General features: G+C 39.3%; 2 protein-coding genes across 3 annotated transcripts in view; both read right to left on the bottom strand.

Annotated features, from left to right (window-relative positions):
- LOC119492355 (inositol hexakisphosphate kinase 2-like) overlaps window positions 1-26,414 on the bottom strand; it is a 1,011,171-nt gene that overhangs the window by 884,438 nt on the left and 100,319 nt on the right. The window lies entirely within an intron of this gene.
- mapkapk3 (MAPK activated protein kinase 3) lies at window positions 1,225-25,458 on the bottom strand. 2 transcript variants are annotated; one of them, XM_037777464.1, is made up of 11 exons: window positions 24,823-25,458; window positions 24,401-24,736; window positions 13,890-14,029; window positions 8,916-8,980; window positions 8,621-8,700; window positions 8,397-8,523; window positions 8,164-8,239; window positions 7,904-8,028; window positions 5,489-5,574; window positions 5,283-5,363; window positions 1,225-1,640 (listed from the first exon to the last, which is right to left on the bottom strand). In XM_037777464.1, the coding sequence occupies exons 2-11, from the start codon at window positions 24,722-24,724 to the stop codon at window positions 1,485-1,487; spliced, it is 1,260 nt and encodes a 419-aa protein (XP_037633392.1). In that variant the 5' UTR covers window positions 24,725-24,736; window positions 24,823-25,458; the 3' UTR covers window positions 1,225-1,484. The 2 variants fall into 2 exon arrangements, with proteins under 2 accessions (XP_037633392.1, XP_037633307.1); XM_037777379.1 differs by having other exon boundaries at window positions 24,401-25,456.

Here is a 26,414-nt window from a genome sequence, read left to right as displayed (position 1 = left end):
GTTACCTAATTTTGATGCTTGGCATACAAATGACACATGAAAAGCCTACAATGTGTCCTCATGACATGTAGAATGTCCGTGTAATGACTTCCTGTGAGATCAGGTTGCACACAGACGGTAAAGGATACCTTGTTGTGCGTAGGTATCACACACTGAGGAGCGTGACAAACGTCTGTATTTGACTCCCTGGGAATGAGAACGGGCTGCTTTTTATCAGGAGGTACTGTCTCTGTATAGCCCAGATTAAAGTATCAGTTGAGTCCATGAATCAATCAAAGACATCATCTTTCTTCAAAACTGGGCTGCTGCACAGACAGGCTGGGACTCGCACTGTCGCTTCACGAGAAGGCAAGAAGAAATCAGTCATCAAACAGTTTTAAAAATCAATCTAAGTCCCAAAAGAATCAATAAATGAAAAGTATTTAAAACCTATATCTCTATGTCTCTCCTGTGAACAGAAAAAACTGACCCATGACTGAACCTACCTGCTGACATTTGACCTAATAAGCACTGTTGTAATCAGGTGTGTCTTAATGTCAAGGACACAGCAGTGGGAGGATCAGCGACTTGTTGTGTGGAATAATACAAGCAGGAAGTGTACAATGCACTGTTATTGTACAATGCACTGTCATCATATTGGTGTTACAGGCACATGTTGTAATCATGACTGCACTTGTCTGTACAAAATGACTAACAAAGGGAATTTACTCACCTACCTCCATGTGAGGAAGTATATCATTTGCAACATGCTGTAAAATTCCACCCACAAATACACTCTAAGTCTTATTATCTTATTCTGAGAACTTTTATACTGAAAGACGAGGAGCGCCGAACAACAGCTGAGAGGTCATGCTCTATTTGGGCTAATAATGGCTGACATCCCATATAGTATTTACAGCGGCGATGCCAAGTAGTTTGTATGATAAGCTTCCCTTAACCCATCACCTAAATACTACATGGGCACCATGTGATGGAAGTGGGGGAAAGGTACTTCACCATATAATCTAAACATAATATTGTTGACCTTTTCCAGTCGAACACCAAGTCAGATGGCTGCGTCCCAAATAACCACTCCACTGCTGCTATTTATAGTGGCCTCACAAAGCCTGAATGGCACTGCTGTTTTATAAAAACAATGATACCAAGGTCCTCAGAAAAAAAAACATGCAAGGGTTTACTTTATAAAGTTTTATTTACAACCGTATGGACAAATCCAGTCTCTCTTGAGTCAAGGTCTAAAAATGACATAAGTACATAAAAATAATTAAAAACAGCTAGACCCGCAGTGAGCAGAGACTTCTACCCCTGATGGGAGAAACAGGTCTTGATATGTCTTATAAATGTCCAGCTCTGGCTTTGCTGTTGTTCCTATGTTGTCCCTTTTATTTCAGAGAACGTTTCCTCAACGTCCAGTCTCTCAAGAGTCTCGAGTAGGTCTCTTAATGATCCTCTCCTGCTCAAATTAGCTTCTCCTCCTCTGTGTCTCACTGACTTTGGCAGACCGTGGACCCACTCTTGGCCCCGGCGGCGGCCTTCTTGCGTCTCTTGTTGAGCAGCGGGTTGCTGGAAGTGTCGAGATCTTTGATCTTCACCTGGTCGTAGTCCACGCGCATGGTCGCTAAAGCGCTGGTCATCTCTTCCTGTGAAAGACAGGACATCTTTGTTGAGTCCTATTCTCAACCAATCTTTTCAAATGTCAAATTATTTAAACTGGTGCTTTGGGAGTTTTGAAATGATTGATGTTGCTTCTTTTACCCCTCTACATCCAAGAGATTTTAACTAATCAGTGCTGCAGGAGCTGTTTATTTGTTGTTAGTATTTAATGTTTCTTTTACTAATAATAAGTAGTATTGTTTGATTAATTATTCTAGATGTTTGCTTTATTTAGATTCGATTTTGAGTAATTAGTATTTTGTTTTCTTTTGTTTAAGAATTGAGTAATACTGTGGGCACCTGCGGTTATATACTATAGGTAGGTAGGACCAGCATGCACCTGGGTGGGTTTATGTTTTTTTACCAAAAACAAGAGAGGTGGCGACATCCATGTTTTCTTTGTGCTTTGTTTGCTTGCTTGTTTTTGGATAAATAAATCATCAGAGACACAGACATTTTGCATGGACAATGGACTCTTTTGCCTTTGTTTACCACATACCCATGGTGCGTCAGTGGCCCTTTGATTTAAGTTTGATTTTTCCGACAAATGGCCACTACAAGTGCATATCGTCGTATTGCATATTATGCAATAGTTTGACATTTTGGGAAATATGCTTATTTGCTTTCTTGCAGAGAGCTAGATAAGATGATTGATACCACTTTCTCATCTGTACAGTAAATATGTAGCTTGTGCCAGCATAAAGACTGGAACCAGGGGGGAAACAGCTAGCCTAGCTCTGTCCAAAGGCAAGAAAATCTGCCTACCATCACCTCTAAAGCTCACTAATTAACAATTAACATCTTAGCTCATCTCATTTTTATAATCCACACAAAAAACGATGTGTAACAAGGTCAAGTTGCGGTTTAACCGAAGGCTATGCTCCTGGCCAAGACATAGTCCGGCACATCACACACCCCCGGTAAAACCACAACTTTACATTTTTACACACTAGCTTTAGAGATGCCGGTAGGTGGATTTTATTAACTTCGGACAGAGCTAGACTAGCTGTTTCCGGTCTTTATGCTAAGTTAAGATAACCTACTGCTGGCTTTAACCCTAATATACAGACATAAGAGTGGTATCAATCTTCTTAAACTCTCAGCTGTTGGAAAGTGAATAAAAGTCTTCCCCAAAATGTCAAACTACTCCTTTAAAGGCTGTTCCATAGTACACAGTAATTCACTAAATGATTTGTAGTGCAGGGAAAAAATAACCAAAGGTGGACATGTTGTCAAATCACCACTGGCGAAGGCCAAGAGAAGCTCGAGCAAAAAGAGGTCTCAGACCGTAAAGGTCAGAGGCTTGGTCTGCAAACTGGAGCTGAAAGCTACAGCCCTGGAAAGGTTAACCCTCAATCTCTTCATCCTTTATTAGTTCATGATATGAGGCCACTTGTCAGTCGTGATCTATGCTAGCTATGTGGAAAGAGTGTAACGCCTTTGTGCTTTTCGAGAAGTGGCTGTTCGGAAGTGCAATCCGTGAAATGTTTTGCACAACGTAGCATTGCAGCACTGAACAGTGGCGTATTGTATGCGTATCATTTTGGAGAAATGTCCTTTTCATACCTTATCGCTTCAAACTTGCTCATTCAGCTGCTGTGAAGGAATGTATCATTCTACTCATGATTTTTGCTCACATTTACAGCCACTGAAAACACATGTGATAGCACAACTGAGACATTCTGTACAGTACTGAGCGTTAACCCCACGGTGACTTGATGAGAGCAAACAGCGCTCTTGTTCTTTAAACACATTTTTTTGTGTAAATCATAGAAACAGCGCTGGGGAAAACGGCAGCTGAGCTCCTTTGTGTTTAAGTGTGTGTGTTAAATGCAAACTGTGTGTGTGTGTTTAAGTGTGTATGTGTGTGTTAAATGTAAACTGTGTGTGTGTGTGTTTAAGTGTGCATGCGTGTGTTTAAGTGTGTATGTGTGTGTTAAATGTAAACTGTGTGTGTGTCAATGTTACAGTACAGACTAGACTGTGACCGCTGCTTCCCCCTGCTGGCCATTGGAGGACCATCAAGATGTTGGTATACAAAAAGAAACTTTGAATTTTTTAAATTAGAAACAATTGAATTAGTTTCATTTAATGAAGACAATTTTTCTTTGATGGTTCTTTGATTTAACACATTTACTGATCATTAAGAGTAGTACTGAGACTGTGAAAACAGTTGTGTACTGTATGGCCTCTGTGGCTCTGTAAAGGTTGAGAACATGACCCAGATGATGTCATAGGGATGTCCTTTTCTCTATGCCGTGTTTCCACTGCAGATAGTACGCCCTCATTTTAGGTGGGATTCTCAGCTGATCGGCGAAACGACGGCGCATCATCATCTTCAACGGGACATCCGCTGAATCATTTCAAACGGAAACCAAACAGAGAAACGTCTGCACTTCGTCAGTCGTACGGTGTAGTTTTATAAGCTGTCATTTTTTTTTTAAAATCTGTGTCGAGTGAATTATTGACGGCAGCTTGGCTATTTAAAAATTGCAGGTGCGTGCCGGTTTGTGCAGGATGTCCCGTGTCGCGCTAGTGACGATTCTCTTTGACCAATCAGTGGTTTTAACTCCAACTTCTAGTATCAGCTCAGCTCGCTTGGAACTTCGATCGATGTGGTACCAAGAATTGAGCGGTTCTATTGGTACCATACAAATTTTGCTAATGGAAACTGAACTGCTGAACTGAACTGCTTGGTGGAAACGTGCCATTAGCTCGGGCTTGGAGACCCCAAATTTTAACAGAAAGTATTAAAAACTGAAGGAGATGGGTTGGAAAGATATGGGTCTTTACCGGGCATGCATGAAAGATGCTCTTGAGTTGCATTATGGGAAACCAGAGCTTACGGAGCGTGCCCCATAGAGACAGAGTGCAATTAAGTCCCGCCCGCACCGGAGGAGAAAACAACTCAAAGTTTTTTAAGCTGCTGAACAAAGAAACTGAGCCTTTAAGAAGACAAAAATGAGGCATCAGCAGCAAGAATTGGAAAACTGTGGGATCCCTACACTCAGTACGGCGACGTGTGCAGCAAGCATTTCGTCCAAGTGTCAGTTTTAGACTACCTATATTTCTGTTAGTTAAGCTAAAGCATTTTAACAGTATGCAACTTGTGTTACAGTGGAATGTAAATAAATCAGAAAGCTATGCGGTATTATGTTTGCAAGTGCCTTTGCTAACTGCAGTAGCTTGCTAACAGATAGCTGTTCAATCATCTTCATCATCATCCATCATCATTTTAGTTATCAACTGCACCCATGGTAGACATAGGGTGCTAAAATAATCAATTGACATGCTGTAATCTGATGTTTTTAGCTAAATACATGCATTTTGTTAGCATTTCAACCCATGTTTCCATATTGTGGCACCGATTGCTTTCCCCTCTGGTGGGTGTGGTTTTCTCTATACTAGACACTACAAGTCAGGATATCTCAGCTTCTGCTCCATTGAGTTTTACCCGGCTGCTTTTTAATCTGTCTCCCAGAAGCCCCTAAATTATACGAATGTTTAATACTTAATATCTAAAGTGCTCCTGCAACACTGGGGCCAACCTAAAGCTTTGACAGCTGAGCAGTGACAGGTTGTAATATGAACATGTGACCAGAGGGGGTCAGTGTTGTTGTGCATCTGACCTTCACGTCCTCCCACATCTCTCTGTCTTCAGTCAGGACCCGGGTGGTGTGGAGCGGAGTGGAGGGAACTACCATGGACTTCTGCAAACACACACACACACACACACACACATAAATGTAGATACGAGCAAGCAGATGTACAGACAAACAGGAAGCAGTACAGGAAGTAGACAACGTCTGTCTGTACTTGACCCACAGATACTCACATTAATCCAGGGATGGTTCATAAACTGAGTGATGGTCATTCTCTCGGTAGGGTCCGTCTTCAGCAGCAGATGGATCAAATCTTTGGCTGGAAGACCATAATTACATTATTAGTGGAAACACACATGCACATGCAGTTCTTGTGTCTTGTGAAGCTTGTCCTGTACTCAGGGACAGACTGGCCTACTTTCACAGGAAATAGGATTACTTGAGAGAGAGAAGAGTGAGATTGAGTGAAAAAATAGAAAAACGTCAGCGTGTGCACAGAGTCATGCCCCGGTGGTTAGGAGGAGGAGGACACCAGCCGGCTGTTGTCTCTTGAGTTAAGATGTCTCATAGAGGGGTTTAGACATGATAATCTGTCTTTAGAAGTAAAACTCCAGGAAAGCAGCAGGAAATACGGTCGGTGAGTGCGGTAGATGAACCGGAGTGACCCGCAGGGCATCAAACAGAAACCATAGTTTACCCAAACCATAGTTGAAAAATGTTTTCTGTTTGAAGAGACTGCACTTAGGTAAGGACATGAGAAGCTTAAAGAAGTGATATAACACAAAGATGTAAACTGAAGCTAAGAGCAAAGTGTTTCACCCACATGATGTGATATTTTAGACCAGTTGCAGCTCATCATGTACTGATGTTTTCTACAGCATATGAGTAGGTCATCCTGTAAACCTGTACAGGCAGGTTGTTTTACGATTTCCTGTTTTTGTCAGGGGTGCTGCAAGCCTTACAATGAGACCACATGTTCACATGTCCAGTGGTGGAAGTGTTAAGATCCTTTACTACAGTAAAAGTACTAATACTCCAAAATACTCCACTACAAGTAAAAGTCCTGCATTCAAAACCTTACTTTACTGTGTAAATATTATCAGCAAAATGTACTAAAAGCATCAGAAGTAAAAGTAGTCATTCTGCAGTAAAATGTTCCCTCAGTATTTTACTATTATATCTGATGTTTCTGGATTAATATGACTGCTGCATTAATGTGTATGTTGCATTTTACTGCTGTAGATTTTTACGGTTGTGCTAATTTTAGTTTAGATAAATCGACAGCAATGCACATATAACAATGTATCTCTGAAAAGTCAATGAGCTCAGATAAACAGCCTGTTTTCAGCTTTGTGGCGATGAATTTTCCAGCTGATCTAAGAGGGTTTTAAATAGTTTATTTGGCTTAAGAAGTAGGAGAACTTTCTCAACACATAAAGGAACACTTCATCCTTCAGTTTGCCAGAAATATTCAAAATCATCAAATGTGGAGATACATGGTTTTCACTGAACAGGAACAGGAAACTGTAATCTGAAATGTAACTAAAGCTGTCAGATAAATAGTGGAGTAAAAAGTATATTTGTACTTGAGTAAATTCCACCACTCTGCACATGTCAGACAGGGTGCTTTGACACCAGCGTTCATTTCGCTGTCCACAAGAAAAACGGCAGTTGAAAAAAGTTAAATTTCGTCATCTTTCTATTTCAGCTGGAAAACAACAAAACTGTCCGTTGCCACCATCATCTGGTAAAGAGCTGAATGAACACTAACATCTTTGACAGACAGACTCTGCATGGTCTCAGCAAGAAAAGTTTAGTTTTTTAACCTCTGGCTCAGATTTATTGTGTTGAATACAACTGAACACAATGCATGTGCTGTCACTGACATACCTTTATGTTTGTGTTGTTAGATGGCTGCATGACAGAGTATAAAATAGGGATTTAATAGCATAGACTGTATATAAGAACCGGACGTTATCACCCATTGGTTTGTGAACTGCCGTTTTGAAGCCTTGAGTTCGGGATTTTGGCTGTCGCCATCTTGTTTTTTTGCAACCAGAAGTGACATGAGAGGGAGGAGTTAAGTACAACCGAACACTGAATAAGACATTTTTAGGCGACCAAAGTGTTACTAATTAACTTTCATGAACTGAAAACACACTGTGAAAGGGTTAAAGTTGTAAGACGAAAACACAGACAACTCCTAGACCGGACAACGCCGTGGTAGCGACCTGTCAATCACAAGGTAACCACGCCCTAAAGCATTCCCTGCTTTATGGTCTATTTGACACTAAATGGGACCATAATTTACTGAATGAACATGATGCTGTATTGAAGAAGACTTGAACCTAGCAATTGAGACCATAAACTCATGTTTACAATGTTTACTCAGGTAATAAATCAAGTGAGAAGTAGGGTCACTTTCTCATAGACTTCTGACTTCTTTTTGCAACCAGAGGACTCGCCCCCTGCTGGCCATTGGAAAAAATGCAGGTTTAAGGCACTACATATGTAGTTGAATATATATATTTAATATTCCATAGATTGCAGGTTGTGTTCTGGAAAGTGTTTTTGAAAACCTACATTTTCAGGGCAGAAAATGGAGAGAAAAACAATCATTTTCCAATAATTTTCAAAAGGCTTCTCACCTTCCTGTGACACGTCCGACCACTCTGGGTTGGGGAATTCGTACTGGCCCATCCTGATCCTCCTCTTCATCCCCGGAGAAATAGCCTGGCCCGTGTTGGAGTAAAAAGGAGGGAAGCCACACAACCTGCAGCGACAAACATGGTGAGACAGTAACTTTAAAACCTAATACGCTTTGTTTGAAGGTATCCATATACAGAACGCATCATACAAAAACATTTATTGTGACATCCACGCTGCCACCCACCCAACCAGTACTCACAGGATGTACATGATGACGCCCAGAGACCACATGTCACACGACTTGTCATATTTCTCCGGACCCAAAACCTCAGGAGCTTATCATCGGCAAAACACAAACACACAGAAATAGATAAACATTATAAATATAGAGATCAATGGTATAAATATTGTAAATTGTTTTTCCTATAAATCTGTCAAACCCCTTTGAACTTGAACTCCCTCAAACAGTTTACAAGACATAAAGCGACTTACCCACATAGTACGGTGTATAACAGGGCGTCTGTAGAGGGTTGTGTAATGTCGTCTCCTTTGCAAAGCCAAAGTCTGTTAATTTGAGAATCCCGTTTTTTTCTTTAATGGTGTACAGCAGGTTCTCTGGCTGGTAAGAAGGCAGAAGAAGAAGAGAAAAATATGATAAAATGTCCTATAATGACCCAGAACAGAACATATTCTTCATGATCTTGATCTCTCCGCACCTTGATGTCTCTGTGGGCGATGTTGATGCTGTGGAGATAGTCGATGGCCGTGCCGATGTCCCTCATGATCTCAGAAGCCTCTGGGAGGAAAAGAGGAAAACACACTCTCTCAAACCAGAAGCTATTCCAGTATCACACAAGAAAAGATTCAGATAAAACATATTATGTAAAAAGAAAGGAACAAATGTTTATTTTATATTCTGTTCTTTCCCTGTCTAATGTTATGTAAATGATTAATCTTTCTTTCTCTCTCACATCGTGTGATGTGTTTATACGACAGTCCATCAGTCCTCACCTTTCTCAGTGAAGGCCTGGTCTCCTCTGGCCTGGATTCGGCTGAACAGCTCTCCTCCCTCCATACTAAAGACACACACAAACACAATTTACAAAGTTATATATATATATTTATAAAGTTAATAACATTTTCTGAGTATTTCTAAAAGTTTTTTTTGATCACTGTGCGGATTAGTGTTTCCTCATTTTGATATTTTCACCTTCTGTAGAAAAAACAATGTGATTTCTACTCATGTCATGCATCGCAGTGAAGACACTGGGAAACAATAGTGCGATTAGTAATGAATCATTCCATAAAACGAATAAATAAATGTGTTTTTTTAGACATCAACAGGTGAACTCCACAGAATGACATGTTACTGTCCATAGTAAAATGCAAATAACAACAATAAATCATTACCACAATAAGTTTTGACAAAAAGATATATTTCCTACATCTACACAGTTTTACACTTTGAGCCACCGGGTAAACACTTTCACTTAAAGCTTTCAGATTTTTGCAAAGAGAAGTGAAATATCTAAAAATACTGAGTGAGTCTTCTTCAGCAAAACCGAGAAGAGCTCTGGATGGAAAGACGGGAAGGGAACCTGCGGTTTTTATGTGAAATTATACTGTATTTCATTATTTTAACAGTAATGTGGCAGTCATATTTGTTTCCTCTGTGGTCTCATTCATTTCTCTTTTTTTGTAATGATTTTTAAATTGGCCAAAAAATACAGGCAGAGCGCAGTTGTTCTGTTTTTAACATTTTCAGCAATACTGATTGAAGCAAAATACACAACAAAGTAGGAGGAAAGAAAACAGAAAAACAGTAATGTACAAGTAGAAATGTACAATGCACCATCCTTTAAAATAACAGTGACAGCACAAACAAACAACCACCAACCCCCATCTATAATGTGTAAGTTTGAAAGTATGTTAAGATTTAAAATAAAATTACAGATGAAAGTAAAACAGTAACTGAGTATCAGCCATCAAATCTGAGTCGAGGTATGAAAGCTCCTCAAATCTTCTCAAACATTGTCGGCCTCTTCCTTACATTGTAGAGGATCTTCTCTGGAGTACAGTAGTTAATTCATTGATCCAGTGTCTTTGAGAGGGAGGGAGGTCAGATTTTAGTTTACTAAAATGCACTTTTCCCAGCTGTACTGGCAAGTAAAATAAGTACTTAAAGTGGCAGTAGGCAGTGTATTTTGGGCATCATTGGGCAAAAATGCCATAATAACCTTTCAGCATATTGTAATTCAAGTGTTCTGAGAGATAACTAGACTTCTGGACCCCATCATGGCTCTGTTTTCAGGCTTTAAAAAATCATATTTCACAATGGCGGCGGCGTCACAAACTTTCTAATTTTACAGCTAAACCGTGCACTACAAGATGATTCTGAAAAGATTTGAGGCAAGAAATAGGCATTAACGTAACATAATATTGATTCATATTTCATCAGCGCCGCCTAATTTGACCGTTTGGTCGGAGTTCGCGAGTGATTGACAACTGGCTCTCATAGACGGCAGCTAGACAGCAGACCTCAGATCAGCTCTGACTACTTGTTTTCCTCCGGTCTGTGAAATCTTGCAGATGCCGTTAGGAGCACTGGAGGACACAGAGGCACATGATTTTTTTCAGGTTACCTGTTTCATGTACCACTGTCACGATATAGTGAACGTTTTATAAAAATAACTTGTTTTTAATCATATTTGCTCCAATCTCGCCTACTTCAGCTTTAAAGCTTTCAGGTTTTGCAAAGAGAAGTGAAATTGAAATTCTAAAAATAGTGAGTGAGTCTTCTTCAGCAAAACCGAGAGGAAAACTGGATCGAAAGACGGAAGACGGGAAAAGAATCTGCAGTGTTTATGTGAAATGATACTGCATTTCATTATTTTAACAGTAATATTGCTAATATATATTAATAACTATATTTTTTTTATTGGTGAAAATACAGGCAGAGAAATATTGTTCTGCAAAATACACACAACAAAATAGGAAAAAAAGGAAAAACAGTAATGTACAAGAAGAAATTTACAATGCACCATACTTTAAAATAACAGGCGGCAAAAACAAACAACCACCCACCCCCATCTATAACGTATAGGTTTGAAAGTATGTTAAGATTTAAAATAACATTAGTTCCATAGGAAAGTAAAACAGTAACTGAGTTTCAGCTATCACATCTGAGTCGAGGTATGAAGGCCAAATCTTCCTAAACATTACAGTACAGTACGATGTCAATTCATTGATCCAGAGTCTTTGTGAGGTCAGATTTCCAGTTTACTAATACGCAATTTTTTACCTGCTGTAAAGTAAAATGAAGTACTTAATAGAGTTATTCAATTTCAATAGGTTCAGGTCTCCTAGGATCCACATTTAGGATCCTGTGAAATAGTCTTTTCTATAATTTCTGAGGTAGTTTTAGTAATATAAAACTCTGCAATCATTGATTCATTTCTGTTTTTTTATAACAAAATAATGTGACAATAATACACTGTATAAGGATATGATAGCGGATGCATGTTGATCACATTTCCTACCCTGTGACCTAATTCCTTAAAATTTCAGACTCTCACCAACAAAACAAAAACAGTTTCAGAATCACAACCGCACCTCAGACTAAAACTCTCCCCTCCCGTCCTCAGAAAAATGTGTTTGTGCTCATTGTGACGTGGATGCGAGCTACTGTGCGTTAAGTAAGAGCGGACTTTTTGTGGTCCATGAACTCACAGATGATCTGATAGCTGAGAAAGAGATGTGTGTGTTTGATTGTGGTGGGCTGTACTCTTGTCCTCCTCTGACCTTCACTCATACAGGAAGCAGTGAGAGATAACTGAGAGCACACACACACAAGGTCACTACATACAGTACAACACAAACACTTGCTGTGTCAATAAATGTGATGATGAGAACCAGTTAGTCACTGTTTAAAATCCCTTTGAACAGAGTCATTTCTCTGTTTTCACCCTCTGTGGTTTCTCTCTTTTTCTCTGAAATTTTACTCAGTTTGTTTTCCATTTACAAGTGGAAGGCAATAAAAAGTGCAAAGTTTAACTACATGTATACACGTCAAAGCTCACACCCACAGTGTTTCAGCCCCGTCACTGAAGTCTCTCGGGTATTATTATGGACAGTTTGTCGTGACATGTGAAGCCCAGATAGAATTCTGTATCTCACCATCAGGGCTGACGTCTTCACTTTGTGTCAGGGTGTCAGATCTCATGACTGACCTTTAACGTGCCCTCAGCGGCACAAAGTTTATGCTTAAGGCTCTATTTTGAGTGAAAACACATGAGCTCATTAGATATATTGGAAAAATGTATTTCCTACATAATTTTCAGGAGAATTGCTTTAGTTGAGTACTGTATTATTTTGTTGAGACACAAACCTCTTGTGGATAACATGTCAGGTTTATACTGAAGCAACAGTTTTAGCTTTAACCTTTTCCACTCCACTCCTCTTTTTCATCGACCTGTTTTTGTCTATTTTTAGGGGGCACAGGTTTTTTAGAGGGAGATAGCAGGTCAACTGTAGATGTCACATACGTATAAGCAGTGTACATTATCTGAAAGCTGGGAACCTGAAGATTAATTTGAGATGCAGCTCAGCACTGTGTGTCAAGTTGTTCTAGTCATGACTCAGAAATAAAAAATAATTGATGAATTAATGAATAAATTAAAATAAATTGTGAAAGTACAGAGTTTAGTTTTGGGTTGATACCATTTGTTATACAGATGGCCTCTGAAAAAGGTTAAGTCGGTAAATGTTAATTATGATAAGAGCTGAAACGATTAATCGATTAACCGACTATTAAATCAACCATCAACTATTTTGATAATCGATTAATCGTTTTGAGTAATTTTTTAAGCAAAAAAAAAAAGTCAAAATTCTCTGATTCCAGCTTGTTAAATATGAATATTTTCTGGTTTCTTTACTCCTCTTTGACAGTAAACTGAATATCTTTGAGTTGTGGATAAAACAAGACATTTGAGGACGTCATCTTGGACTTTGGGAACACTGATCGTCATTTTTCACCATTTTCTGACATTTTACAGGCCAAACAACTAATCGATTAATAGAGAAAATAATCAACAATGAAAATAATTATTAGTTGAAGCCCTAATTATGATACCTGTGTGATTCAAGCATCATACAAAGTGTGTTGACTTGTGGAGATGGCAGTAATAAGTGGTGTGTCACACGTCTGTATTCACTGCAGAACTTGTGTTCTTTATTTATCACAAAGAAAATGCTAATATTCCAGTGGAAACTTGGGGAATCTGAGCTGTAACTTCCCATTTTCTGGTCCACATTTGTTTAAAAGAGGCTTGCTACATAAATCATCATTATCCTCCTTTTTAAGATCTGCGCTCTGCAGAGTGAGTAAGGGCTGCACAATCTATTATTTATTTCATCGTAATCGCGATGTCAACTTGCACAATAAACACACCGCGGAAGACTGCTTAATTGCACTTAGGGCTTTTTTGAGTAAGTTGAAAGAGAGTATCAGGAGAAAACTGCACTTTAAAATGTAAATATCATTCTTTTTTGTTATTGGTGCCTTTTGTGTTCAGCAGCAGCAGACGTTACGCATACGTTATTGCATATTTTCCTCATATTGTACAGCCCTGGAACAAGTCACGCAGAGCTGTGACTTATGGGAAATTGTAGCCCTGTTGCCAGTTTTGAGCCGGATATTAAAATAGCAGGACTCATCGCTGTCCAATGAAAATAATTTAACTAATCACACAAAAGCACCACTTTAAATCTTGTGTTTACCAGAGATGTACTCATACGTTTCTTGGAAGTTATTCAGCATGAAAAATCCTAAAAGAAATTACTAATCGACTGAAGAAATCTTAGTTGACTACGATGACTGATATCTGATAAGTTGCACTAAATATCACCACATAAAAATGAAATACATGGTTGTTAAGGAAAGTATTCAGGGTGTGTAAAGTGAATGTGGTGAAATGTGACTCCTACCACTCCATGATGATGAGCAGGCACTTCTTTCCATGATGCATGTTCTCATACAGGCTGAGGATGCGAACGATATACGGCCCTGCTGACACTCGCCAGTGGAGCTCCACCTCTCGTCTGGCTTTGGGGCTGTCGTAGAGAATCTGGGAGACAGAGAGAGAGAGAGAGAGAGAGAGAGAGAGAGAGAGAGAGAGAGAGAGAGAGATGTGATATGATGAATATTTAATTTTCAGTGTATGACAGGACTAAATTCCACGCTGGTTCAATATTGTTGTTGATCGATTTTCAGTGAAACCACGTCACATTTATACAATCGTGTTATAGTTCTACAAATTTCTGTCGTCGAAATTAATGTTTCAGAGCAAACTGTAACAACTAACAAAATTAATTATTTAAGTTTTTTAACATATATGAAGCTTTTGGTCTCATATAATGAACAATGGGAACATATGAGTTTGAGCATCGATTAGTGGATCAACAGAAAATTAATCTGCAACTATTTTGTTAATCAATTAATCGTTTGAGTCATTTACCTGGCAAACATTCCCTGGTTCCAACATCTCAACTGTGAAGATTTGCTGCTTCTCTCTGTTTTGTATAATTGCAAATTCAATATCTTTGAGTTTTGGACTGTTGGTTGGACAAACAAAACATTTGAAGATGTCACTTTAGGCTTTAGGAAACTGTGATGATATTTTAAAATATTTTTAGAGTAAAAACGATTAATGGATTAATCGAGAAAATAATAGATTAATCGATAATGAAAATAATCGATAACTGCAGCACTAATGTTGATATCAGAAAGAATCCTTATTAATGCCGTAGTGACAATATCAACCATATCACCTATAGACCTATTACAGCATCATGTCAGATATTATACTCATTTGGTCAACAAACTTTTTTACCTATACCATCAATGTAGTCTTACATTAGCGGTGGGAAACACCAGAGGTCCTACGATACGATATTATCATGATACCTAAGTCCCGATACGATCTAATTGCAATTTGAAACATTTTGTTATAAGTTGAGTATTGTGATAAGATATACTGCGATTTATTACCTTTTTTTTAACTTCTTCATCTATTTTATCTAATGAAATACAGTTTTCACTCTGTTCATCTCAGAGTTTTCATTCACATATATCTTGAGGTCAGAGGTCAAGGAAGGGACCCTTTTGGAAATGGACATGCCAATTTTTCCTAGCCAAAATGTAGCCCATTTTTGGAGTGTTTTTTAGCGTTCTTCCTGACAAGCTAAGATGACTAGTGAATTGTTAAGAGGTTAATAGTTTGTATAATAAAAGATTGATACTTGCCGTCCGTGTATCGATACAATATTGCTACGCAAAATATTGTATCGATACTATGCTGTATCGATTTTGTTTTAGTTGGTTAACAGTGACCCTTCATAGAGTAAGAGAAAGAAAAAAATAAAAGCTTATAATAATAAAACCATTGACGCAATTATTGACCGTCTTCACTGATCCACTATGTGTAAGCTGAGGACAAACACATATAGTCCTTAAGGCAGCCTGGTCACATGACAGGATATGTGTTTGAGATACACACGCACACGCACACGCACGCACACACACACACACACACACACACACACACACACACACACACACACACACACACACACACACACACACACACACACACACACACACACACACACACACACACACACACACACACACACACACAGCAGGTGGCGGACCTTGACATAGCACACATCTTCAGTCAGGGTGTATTTTTGGACGTGACAGGGATGGAGTGATCTCCTGCTGTTCACCAGGCCTGAGCCTGGAGTACACAACACACTGACTCACTGACGTATGACACACACTCACACACAACCAAACCCATGTTCTCTAAAAGGTGGTGACTTTAAAATTCTCAAAATGTGAAAAGAACATTTATAAACTTTCAGATCTATGAAGTGAAAAAATTTCACTTTTCTTGGAGACTCCAAATGTCAGAGCAGCTCACAACATTGTGTTTTAGCTCGCCAGTGTCAAAGAGGAAGTGAGCTGCCGAGTGTTTCGGAGGAGCAGGGTGTCGAAAGTAGAAGTTGAGGGTTTCCGGTGACTTATTTGTCTGATCTACTACTACATGTGTCCTATTTTGTAAAGCAAAGGAGCAGGCAGGTTTGTTTCTGCTGTGTCATTTACAGCTTTATGACTTTAATCAGATCAGACAGCATGTGAACTGCTTTCCTTAATTTCCTGCAGTGAACCAGAATTGGCTACAATAAAAGAGCACTGTGTTGGATTAAATACACATATAAAACATTAAGGGGGAGACAATTAAGAGCATGAGACACACATAGTTAATCTTCTGATGGACTCTTTTGTTATGTGAGGCGATATCATGGAGACTAAACACACGCTTGTCCCTGATCCTGCTGTAAACCAATCAACCACATCCTCACGCTCCTCTAAACCAATCACATCTCTGTCCATAGAGACACACGGAGACACACACACCTTGACCTGATAATACCCACTGAGTTTAACAACACACTACTGAAGCTACACACACACACACACACACACTCATATGACTCCAACATGTTTACACTCTATTTAATATTAGTGGCTTAGAGAGCGCTGGTCCGTCTGTCTTGATAAAAAGGTGGTTTATGTTTACAGCTTCTACCAATAAAGCGCTGCTCATAAAGTCTACAGTAAAATGGTTTAGGAGGTGGCACACAGTTCCTCAATGAGATGATAATGATTGTCTATGCCTGCTTTGTGCAGCAATAACAGTATAGCGTTAGGGGATACTAATGCTATAGGCCTACTACTCCACTACATTTAGTTTACGACTAAAACTATGGCAGTTAATTAATACTAACTGCCCCCGGGTGACAATAGTCACACAGCAGCTATTAGGCTATTTACATATTTACACCCAGTTATAGTAGTAGTAACATAAAGAGCGACAAAGTACATGCAAGGAGTAGGTTGTGGTGGATGAATAGGCTTCTTCTTCCACACTCCTGCTGAGGCCGGAGGCCGGGGTGAAAGTCCTGCAAGAAGCCTATTTTTCAATTTATTATTAAATGAATTATTATTTCCAGTTTTCAGTCGCAGTTTGGTAAGGTTTAGGCACCAAAACTACATGGTTAGATTTAGGAAAAATACACAAGCAGTACATATAGGGCCTACACATACAGTATCTAATGTGCGCCCGAGTCGGGTGCAAATAGTATTGTTGGCTACGGTCACCTGGGTGCTAATAGCATCTTCCTTAATAATATCCTAATATATATCATTGCTGCTTTTAGTTTTTAACAAGTCTACAGTCATGCTAGTGGCTCTGTGAGGCTGTGGTGCAGTGGTGCTTTGAGCTGAATGCTAACTCTAACAAGGCCACAAGCTCAATCTTAGTTTAGCATGCTAACATTTGCTAATTAGCACTCAACACAAAGTGCAGCTGAGGCTGACGGGAATGCCATTTTATTTTTGCAGGTATTAAGTCGTAAACCAGAGTATTGGAAAAATTGGACCTGAGTTTTTGCAATTCACTCTGAGGTGAACATGAATGTCAGCCTCATGGCGCAAGAAGAAAAGTCAGGGGATAAAAATCAGTAGGATTCATCCTCTAGGCATCGTGGATGTCTATGCTAAATTTCATGGCAATACGTCCAATTCTTGTTGAGATATTTCAGTCTGGACCAAAGTGATGGACAGACCAACATTGCCATTGGAGCCACTCTGGAGTCAACCAGAGGTGGGAACAAGTCATTGATTTGCAAGTCTCAAGTAAGACTCAAGTCTTTGCACTCAAGTCCCAAATCCTAAACTTTGAATTTTGGGTCCTAAACAAGAATTAATGCGCTCTTCACTAAATGTAATGGCATTTTAACAGCAGATAATATATCAAATTTACAAAAATCATGTATGCCTTTTAACAAGTTTAAACAAGTTTGTTAAAACAAAACGACAGAACTTGATCATAAAAAAAGATCGGGGGAATTAAGTGTCGACTTACTGGGAATAAATAGCGTTAACGTTAGTTGATTTAGGAAATTAATTGATTTGTGGCACACTTTTTAAATAACATCTTTTAATTTTTGGGCTTGGGGGAAGGTATGACGTATTTTTAAGTCAAAAGGCTCAAGTCCAAGTAAAGTCATGAGTCATTGGTGTTAAAGTACATGTCAAGTTGCAAGTCATTTATAATTTGGTCAAGTCAAGTCTGAAGTCATCAAATTTGTGACTCAAGTCTGACTAGAGTCCAAGTCATGTAACTCGAGTTTACACACCTCTGCTTTCAACTCAGGTAATAGTTTTCCTTGACATCAGAGGTAAACTGCAGTTTACACAAAACATTGTGAAATCCCCAGTGATGTCCCCACTAGGCAATAAAAACACACAGATCTGATACATCCATTTGCAACCCAGCAAAGACCCATACTGCTGACCTGTTTATATTTATGATCCATACTGTCGGCTGACCTGATTTTCTTTTTGACACTACATACAGTATATTGTGTATATTTTGGATTTGCACCTAATTATTTTCGATTTTTATATTTTTATATTTGCACTTTGTATTGCAACTGCTGCACAGCCAGTTCCATCTTATCTTATCTTAAGTTCCTCTGAGTTGTATAAACTGAACAGACGGCAATGATCAAGTGATCGACACTTCCAGCTGTTTTGAATACTGCAAAGATCGTCAACTAGAAAAACTGTTGCATTCATTCAAGACAACCTCATGGTGCTTCAGTACGGCAGCATGTTTCCTCCAAAGCAGATAATGAGCTTAAATTGCACACAACGAGTTGACAAAGTGTCAATGGAGACTACTAAGCCAAAACTACTGAGACTGATTAACTTGTTCAACAGCACCGGTTGCCTGCAGCGAGCCTGCTTAAGATCTGATCGCAGTTTTAACACACAGGTTCTCTTCCATGCAGCGTCTGACCAAACCACTGAGAATATACATTATATGGGCGCCTGGGTTAGCTCAGTTGGTAGAGCGGGCGTCCATGTATCAAGGCTTGGTCCTGACCGCGGCGGCCCGGGTTCGAATCCGGCCTGTGGCCCTTTCCGCATCCACTCTCTCTCTCCCCCCTTTCAAGACTCTATCCACTGTCCTCTCAATAAAAATGGAAAATGCCCCCAAAAAAATAACTTAAAAAAAAAAAAAGAGAATATACATTATATGACAGTTTGGTCTCTGTGGGTCCAAGAGGAAACACAGATGTGCCAACATCATGCCAAAGGCCTGACCACAGAGGTTGACACCCACAAACTATGAATGGAAGCCTGTACATGGATCTGTAGCTTGTACAGCTTTCCGTGCGCTAAGCTGGAAGGCACTTCTGGAGCTAAAATGGAACAATCAGCGGCCAAATACGTGCTTCCAGTGGTATTAACAGTTAATGGGGGGTGATCAAGAGGACTGCTCTCCCAGGTCCCTCTCCTCCCAGGAGTCAGACAAATCCAAGTTAAAAGAACCCTGATGACTGTAACTGAATTACATTAACAGGATGGCTCCCCTCCAGCTCTGCTGCAAAGTGGATTAAACCTATACCCATCCATTACGCTTAGCGCTCAGAGCAACACTTAATTAAAAAGCCAGTGAGCTGGTCAACTCTCCTCACCCCCCCACCCCCACCCCTCCTCCACATCAAACACTCTCTTTGCTCTCTATTTGCCTTGAGATTAAAGAAATACATGCAGGGAAAGTCGTAAATTAGCTTGAATGGCAATAAAGTGGAATAAAAACTCCATCAGCAACACTCTGTCACTTCATCCAATACAATCCAGTTCACAAGCAAACCAACAGACACCAGTCTGCTATAGAGGAGGCATATTGTGATTTCATGAGTGTTTTCTTTTGTTATCTCTCTCAAACCTTTTAACAGAGCCTTCAGAGAGCAAAGGGGATTCAGACGCTGACAGTGGTGATTTCTCAAAGCTGGGGTCACCCTGACCTGCTGTTAGTTATATCTGGTGAAAGCTGAAGTCTTACGAGTAGCAGGTGATGCTGTCATGGATGCAGTCAGCAGTTACATGACTACACAGAAAAACATTTTAACAGATTAACACACCTTCTCTCTGTTTTCCAACCTGGACCCTATTTTCCCATGTTTTTGTATCTAACCATAGACTGTATATAAGAAGTGGACGTAGTCACCGTGACGTCACCCATTGGTTTGTGGACTGCCGTTTTGAAGCCCAGTGTTCGGCATTTTGGCCGTCGCAATCTTTGTCTTTTGCAACCAGAAGTGAGTTAAGTACAAACGAACGTTGAATAAGACATTTTTAGGCAACCAAAAAGGTTATAATTAACTTTCATGAACTGAAACCACACTGTCAAAGGGTTAAAGACGAAAACACGGACCACTCCCAGACCGGACAACTCTGTGGTAGCGACCTGTCAATCACAAGGTAGCCACGCCCTAAAGCATCCCCTGCTTTATGATCTATTTGACTCTAAATGGGACCATAATTTACTAAATTAACATCATGCCGTTTTGAAGAAGACTTGAAACTAGCGATTGAGACCTTAAACTCATGTTTACAATGTTTACTGAGGTAATAAATCAAGTGAGAAGTAGGCTCATTTTCTCAGACTTCTATACAATCAGACTTCTTTTTGCAACCAGAGGAGTCGCCCCCTGCTGGCTATGAGAAAGAATACAGGTTTAAGGCACTTCCGCATTGGTTTCAGTTTTCAAAAGCGGACTTACCCACTGTGTCTAACTGACTTAAAGCGATAACAATTTCTGAAGTTGGTCCAGTATTGAGGGAGAACGCTGTACACGGCAGCTGCACACATGCTGCAATATGGTGCTTTTGGTAACATAAGAAAATATTTTATTTCTCTGCTTGTCAGTAGTTAAAACAAGCACTTTTAGTGAACGTAACATTACATTGACTTGCCCTCGCTGCTCGTTTTGCGACTGCCGGTTACAGCGTTCTCCCTCAATACTGGACCAGTTTCAGAAATTGTTGTCCCTATTAGTCACTTAGACACAAAAACATGGGGAAAATAGGGTCCAGATTGAAAAATACCGAAGTTACCCTTTAATAGCCAACAAAAAATTTTGTTAACACTTCATTTTACAGGTCCGCAAATTTCATGGTAATTAGGTGATAATTAGCAAGTAACCTATTTGAAATTTCTTTGGAATTACTGCCAAATAACCCCAATATTTACCTCAAAATGCGTCTAAAATTACTTTATTATAAACATTATTTCATAATTATATTTCGCTATTTCCCAATAGCTGGTGATTTATTTAATACATTTCCCAGGAAAAGAATACAAAGTTAATAGATATGCGTTATTTCCATGTCTGCTGGTTAAAATAGATAATAATTAGCAAATAACTTCTTTGAAATTTTCTTAAAAACTCCCTGAATCATGACATTAGCTACCAGTTTGTGTAGACAATAAGTCACATAATGGTGAGATTTGTGCCTGATCAGAAGTGTCTTCTATTAGTTCTGGTTTTCCATCTCCGATGAAGAGCAGCCGCTTCTCAAGCCTAAGGCCGTATTTTAACCATTATATGCTATTTTAGCATATAATTATTAAATAGTGTTTATAATAAAGTACTTTTAGATACATTTTGAGGTAAACATTGGTAGTAGGTAATTTGGCAGTAATTCCAAAGAAATTTCAAATAGGTTACTCGCTAATTATCACCTAATTACCATGAAATTTGCGGACCTGTAAAATGAAGTGTTACCAAAGTTTCTATTACCATGTAAACAGCTCAGTGTTTTCAATTCAGATTCAATTCAGCAAGAAGCCTGAAGATTTTTTGGCAACATATATATTTTCATTATTCTCTCTGCTGTCATTTCTAAACCGTAATTGTGTTCTTCTCCCTCTCAGTCTGACATGATGCTATCAAGCATCCTATCCCTCTGGGCCTTTCGGCTTTTGTTTTTGAGTTCTTATTTTCTGCTGCAGTTCACTCTCCTTCTCCGCCTCTGTTTCTCTTTCTATCCCAGAGTCTACTGTGGGTCCACCATACAGCTCTACTTGTGCCACTGCTGCTGCTGTCTGGTTTGGCAGCTCAGATCCAGATGGATTACTGTAAGCCAGTAAATCTCTCCGTGTCTGTGCCCCAGCAGCAGTGGTGACAGCCTGACGACCTGTGCTTGTGTGCCTCTACCCATGTATGAAGTTTCCACTGCTCCAAGGTGTCACTGTCAAAAATCCACGTGTCTCTATGAAGCAGCGTAACATGTCATAGCACATGGCTGGGTGACCGTTCGCCCCTTAACGTACATCTGATCCAGTGACTATCCCACTAAACACCAGCTCCATGATCACATTCAGCCTGTCCACGTGTAGAGCATGTGAGCTCAGTGGGCAACATGTTACAGTATGTCAAACCCAATGTGAACAGCGGGTACACGTACATTCAAAATGGTCAGTGCACTGTGACTGGAGAACAAAGATGGGTTTTGTTCGTCACTATTAAAAGCTTCAGAGTTAGTCTGTGTAGTGTCCTCTATGTCTGCGACAGACATCTGACCTCAATAAAGGTCAAAGGTTTTGAATCTTGGCTACAGACTAAATAGTGAACCCACTTTCCAACCCTGAGATCGTAAACACACAGACCAAACTAGTATGTTTCCATCAAGATGTATCAAGATGGCACTAATAACATAGTAAATAAAAAACAATTACATTTCCACACACACTATTAGCACTTCATCCTTGTATACAACTTTAAATTGTTCATATAAAGGATCAATTCAAGTAGGGCTGTGCAACATGGCCAAAATCTTTTATCACAATATAGGTTATTTCATATCTCGATAACGATATATATCATGATATAGCATGTTTTCTCGTAGTTCAATAAATAAATAGTCTATATGAAATAACCACATGGTAAAGCCTATTTTTTTGTGAATTAAATAATTGACAAAAGAAAAGTATTTTCTCATTTAAATAAGAACTTAAGTTCAAAACGAACGGAATAGTTTGAAGTGAAATTATAGAGAAAAACTAAATAAATATGTCCAGCTATACACTGACTATGTTTACATGCATGCACACAACTACAGAGTAATCAGATTAAGACAATACTTTGATTTAACTGAGTTTGATCAGAATTTCTGAGAAATCTGAGTTAGTTTGTCCTTGTTATTATCAATTTAGACGACATATTTGTGTGTCACGATATCTCGATATATGATTTCATAAAGATACGATTCCATTGAAAGACGATAAATTATGATATTGAATTATCGCCCATCCCTAAATTCATGGTCTGAGTCTAAACAGAAGATTCACCTCCAAAATTACTCAATATATCCCTCTGCTGCCTGTTATTCCAAACTGACTGACAGTGACTAAAACTACTTCCACACACTGTCAAAAATAGCAACTTTATGTTTGTAAACACACAAGTAAAACTATTTTTTCTAGGCCATTAGTCGACTAATCGATTGTTTTGTTCTTAGTCGACGAAGATTTCTTAAGTCATTTTTTTAATGTTCTTTTCATGCTGAATGACTTATTTCTAAGAAACATATGAGCACATTTCAAACATAGATTTAAAGTGGTGCTTTTGTGTGATTCTTTGTAGAGAAACTCTGTCGATTAAATCAACTAATTGATTAGTCGACAAAATAATGTGTGCGTTTTAGTCGACTTAGAAATTAGTTTGGTCTTGGGACAGCTTTAATTATTTCTAGTATGATCATTTGGAAAACAAACAAAAAGTCTTCAATTAAGCTGCAAGGGAATATATTTAACTTCTATGGTTACAAATGCTGACTGGACTATAAGTGAAGTTTACTCATGAGGTGTGTAAAGTGAGCTGAAGGGGGTCCATCTATCCTCTACCTGTTTATAACATACACAGAGAGTGTCAGGTGACTTCAGTACCTTCAGTGCGCACTTCTCTCCTGTCTTCTTGCGGAAGCACTGAAGAACTTTTCCATTGATGCCTAAGCCCAGAACCTGACTGGAGATCTTATAATCTTCCATCACTGCAAATATGCCTGCTTTATGTAAATGTATGTATATATTATTATTGGAAATTAATTAACAACACAAAACAATGACACATATTGTCCAGAAACCCTCACAGGTACTGCATTTAGCATACAAAAATATGCTTGAATCACAACATGGCAAACTGCAGCCCAACAGGCAACAACAGCTGTCAGTGTGTCAGTGTGCTGACTTGACTATGACTTGCCCCAAACTGCATGTGATTATCATAAAGTGGGCATGTCTGTAAAGGGGAGACTCGTGGGTACCCATAGAACCCATTTTCATTCACATATCCTGAGGTCAGAGGTCAAGGGACCCCTTTGAAAATGGTCATGACAGTTTTTCATCGCCAAAATTTAGGGCAAGTGTGGAGCGTTCCTGACAAGCTAGTATGACATGGTTGGATTCTTTAGGTTTACATGAGGTGTGTAAAGTGAGCTGAAGGGGGTACATCTATCTTCTACCTGTTTATAACATACAAACACACAGAGAGAGAGTGTCAGGTGACTTCAGTACCTTCAGTGCGCACTTCTCTCCTGTCTTCTTGCTGAAGCACTGAAGAACTTTTCCATTGATGCCTAAGCCCAGAACCTGACTGGAGATCTTGTAATCGTCCGTCACTGCGTTGCGTTTTATCTCCACTTTGGGGTAATCGGGCAAGGCGAAGTGTGTAGGCTGGCTGTCCTGTCCGTCGGCTGCAGCAGGAGGAGCTGGAGGAGCTGGAGGAGCGGGCTGCGGGTCCGGCTTGTTGTCCTGCTTGTTGTCCGCCGGAGAGTCCGGCTCTGCCTCAGCCAGTGGCGCTTGCACTGGCTGCTCCTTCCCGTTTCCATTTTGTAGCATGTTCACGCCGGCCTGTTGTCACCAGAGGTAAAGTCACCAAAGTAATGCTGTCCTCTGGTAATTGCGTAAAAAGAAAGCTGAGAGGAATCTTTACGCACCGGTGCTGCAGGCGCGTCTGGTTGTCCCGGGCACCGCAGCGCCTCTGTGGACTCCACACACTAACTCTGCTGTATCTACAATACAACCACAGCTTATAAAACAAATTAAACACAATAACTATTTTTCCTCACTGAACTTAAATCCCGCCTTTTTTTTTTTTAAAGAACTATTATTTTGTCAACCGGTCAAAGCTGTCTCTTCAGAGAAATCCAAATATTTCAGATCATCTGAATGTCACAAAAAATAAAGAAAATCCAGTTAAAGTCTTCAACAGACAGCAATTTGAGGATATTAAGTTGATTCTGCTGATCTCAGCTTCCCGTTGATCTGGAGTCCTTTGGTTGTGTTCACATGGCCAAGCAGTCCCTGTCACTGTTTGTTTAAGCACCACCCTCCTACAGTTTAGTCATATTCTCAACTGGTCCTGTGTGGAAGTCTTAAAGGAGCAGGACGTCTATTCAGCTCAGTTTTCAGTGGACACTGTGGAGAACAGGAGAGAGCTGAGAGGAGATTAGAGTTAAACTTACTCATAGATGTCCTGAAAAGTTACTGTATAGTATGTAGAAAACCACTCAAAGTGTGGTCTGTGGCACTCTGCCAGGGGGTCTGGGAAAAGTTTTCAGATTCATTGATTTAAATCATCATGATATGATTTTTTTTTTTTTCTTTCACAAAAGGCTTCATAGTCCAACGAATAAAATTATAATTTTTAAATCAACGGTAAAAAAGTTCATAGATTAAGTTCTAATGTAACAAATCTATAACTCTTAGTATTTGCAAATATGTTCAATACATGTCTAATATCTTTCTAATACATTTCTCTTGTGCTCTCTCTAGGGCTGTCAGTGGATTCAAATATTTAATCGGGATTAATCGCAGTATTGTCCAGAGTTAATTGTGATAAATCGCAAATTTTGTATCTGTTTAAAATGCACCTTAAAGGGAGATTTGTCAAGTATTTAATACTCTTATCAACATGGGAGTGGGCAAATATGCTTGCTTATGCAAATGTATGTATATATGTATAATTGTAAATAAATTAACAACACAAAACAATGAAAAATATTGTCAAGAAACCCTCACAGGTACTGCATTTAGCATAAACAAATATGCTTGAATCATAACATGGCAAACTGCAGCTCAACAGGCAACAACAGCTGTCAGTGTGTCAGTGTGCTGACTTGACTATGACTTGCCCGAAACTGCATGTGATTATCATAAAGTGGGCATGTCTGTAAAGGGGAGACTCGTGGGTACCCATAGAACCTATTTTCATTCACATATCCTGAGGTCAGAGTTCAAGGGACCCCTTTGAAAATGGTCATGACAGTTTTTTCATTGCCAAAATTGAGTGCAAGTGTGGAGTGTTCCTGACAAGCTAGTATGACATGGTTGGATTCTTTAGGTTTACTAGTTTCATATGACGATGCATTAAAACGCAGCTTTAAAACTGAGCCTGCTACAACTTAAAAATTGCAAGTTGCGGTAAAGCGTTTTTAATCGCGTTAACTTTGACAGCCTAGTTCTTTCACATAACTAAAACTATAGAAGTGTAAAAAAGAAGCTACGTCAAATTATTCCAAGGGACATA

Source organism: Sebastes umbrosus, chromosome 1, assembly GCF_015220745.1.
Source record: "Sebastes umbrosus isolate fSebUmb1 chromosome 1, fSebUmb1.pri, whole genome shotgun sequence".
NCBI classification, from domain to species: Eukaryota; Metazoa; Chordata; class Actinopteri; order Perciformes; family Sebastidae; genus Sebastes; species Sebastes umbrosus.
Note: the sequence above shows the minus strand (reverse complement) of the source record. Positions and strands in the feature narration are given on the sequence as shown.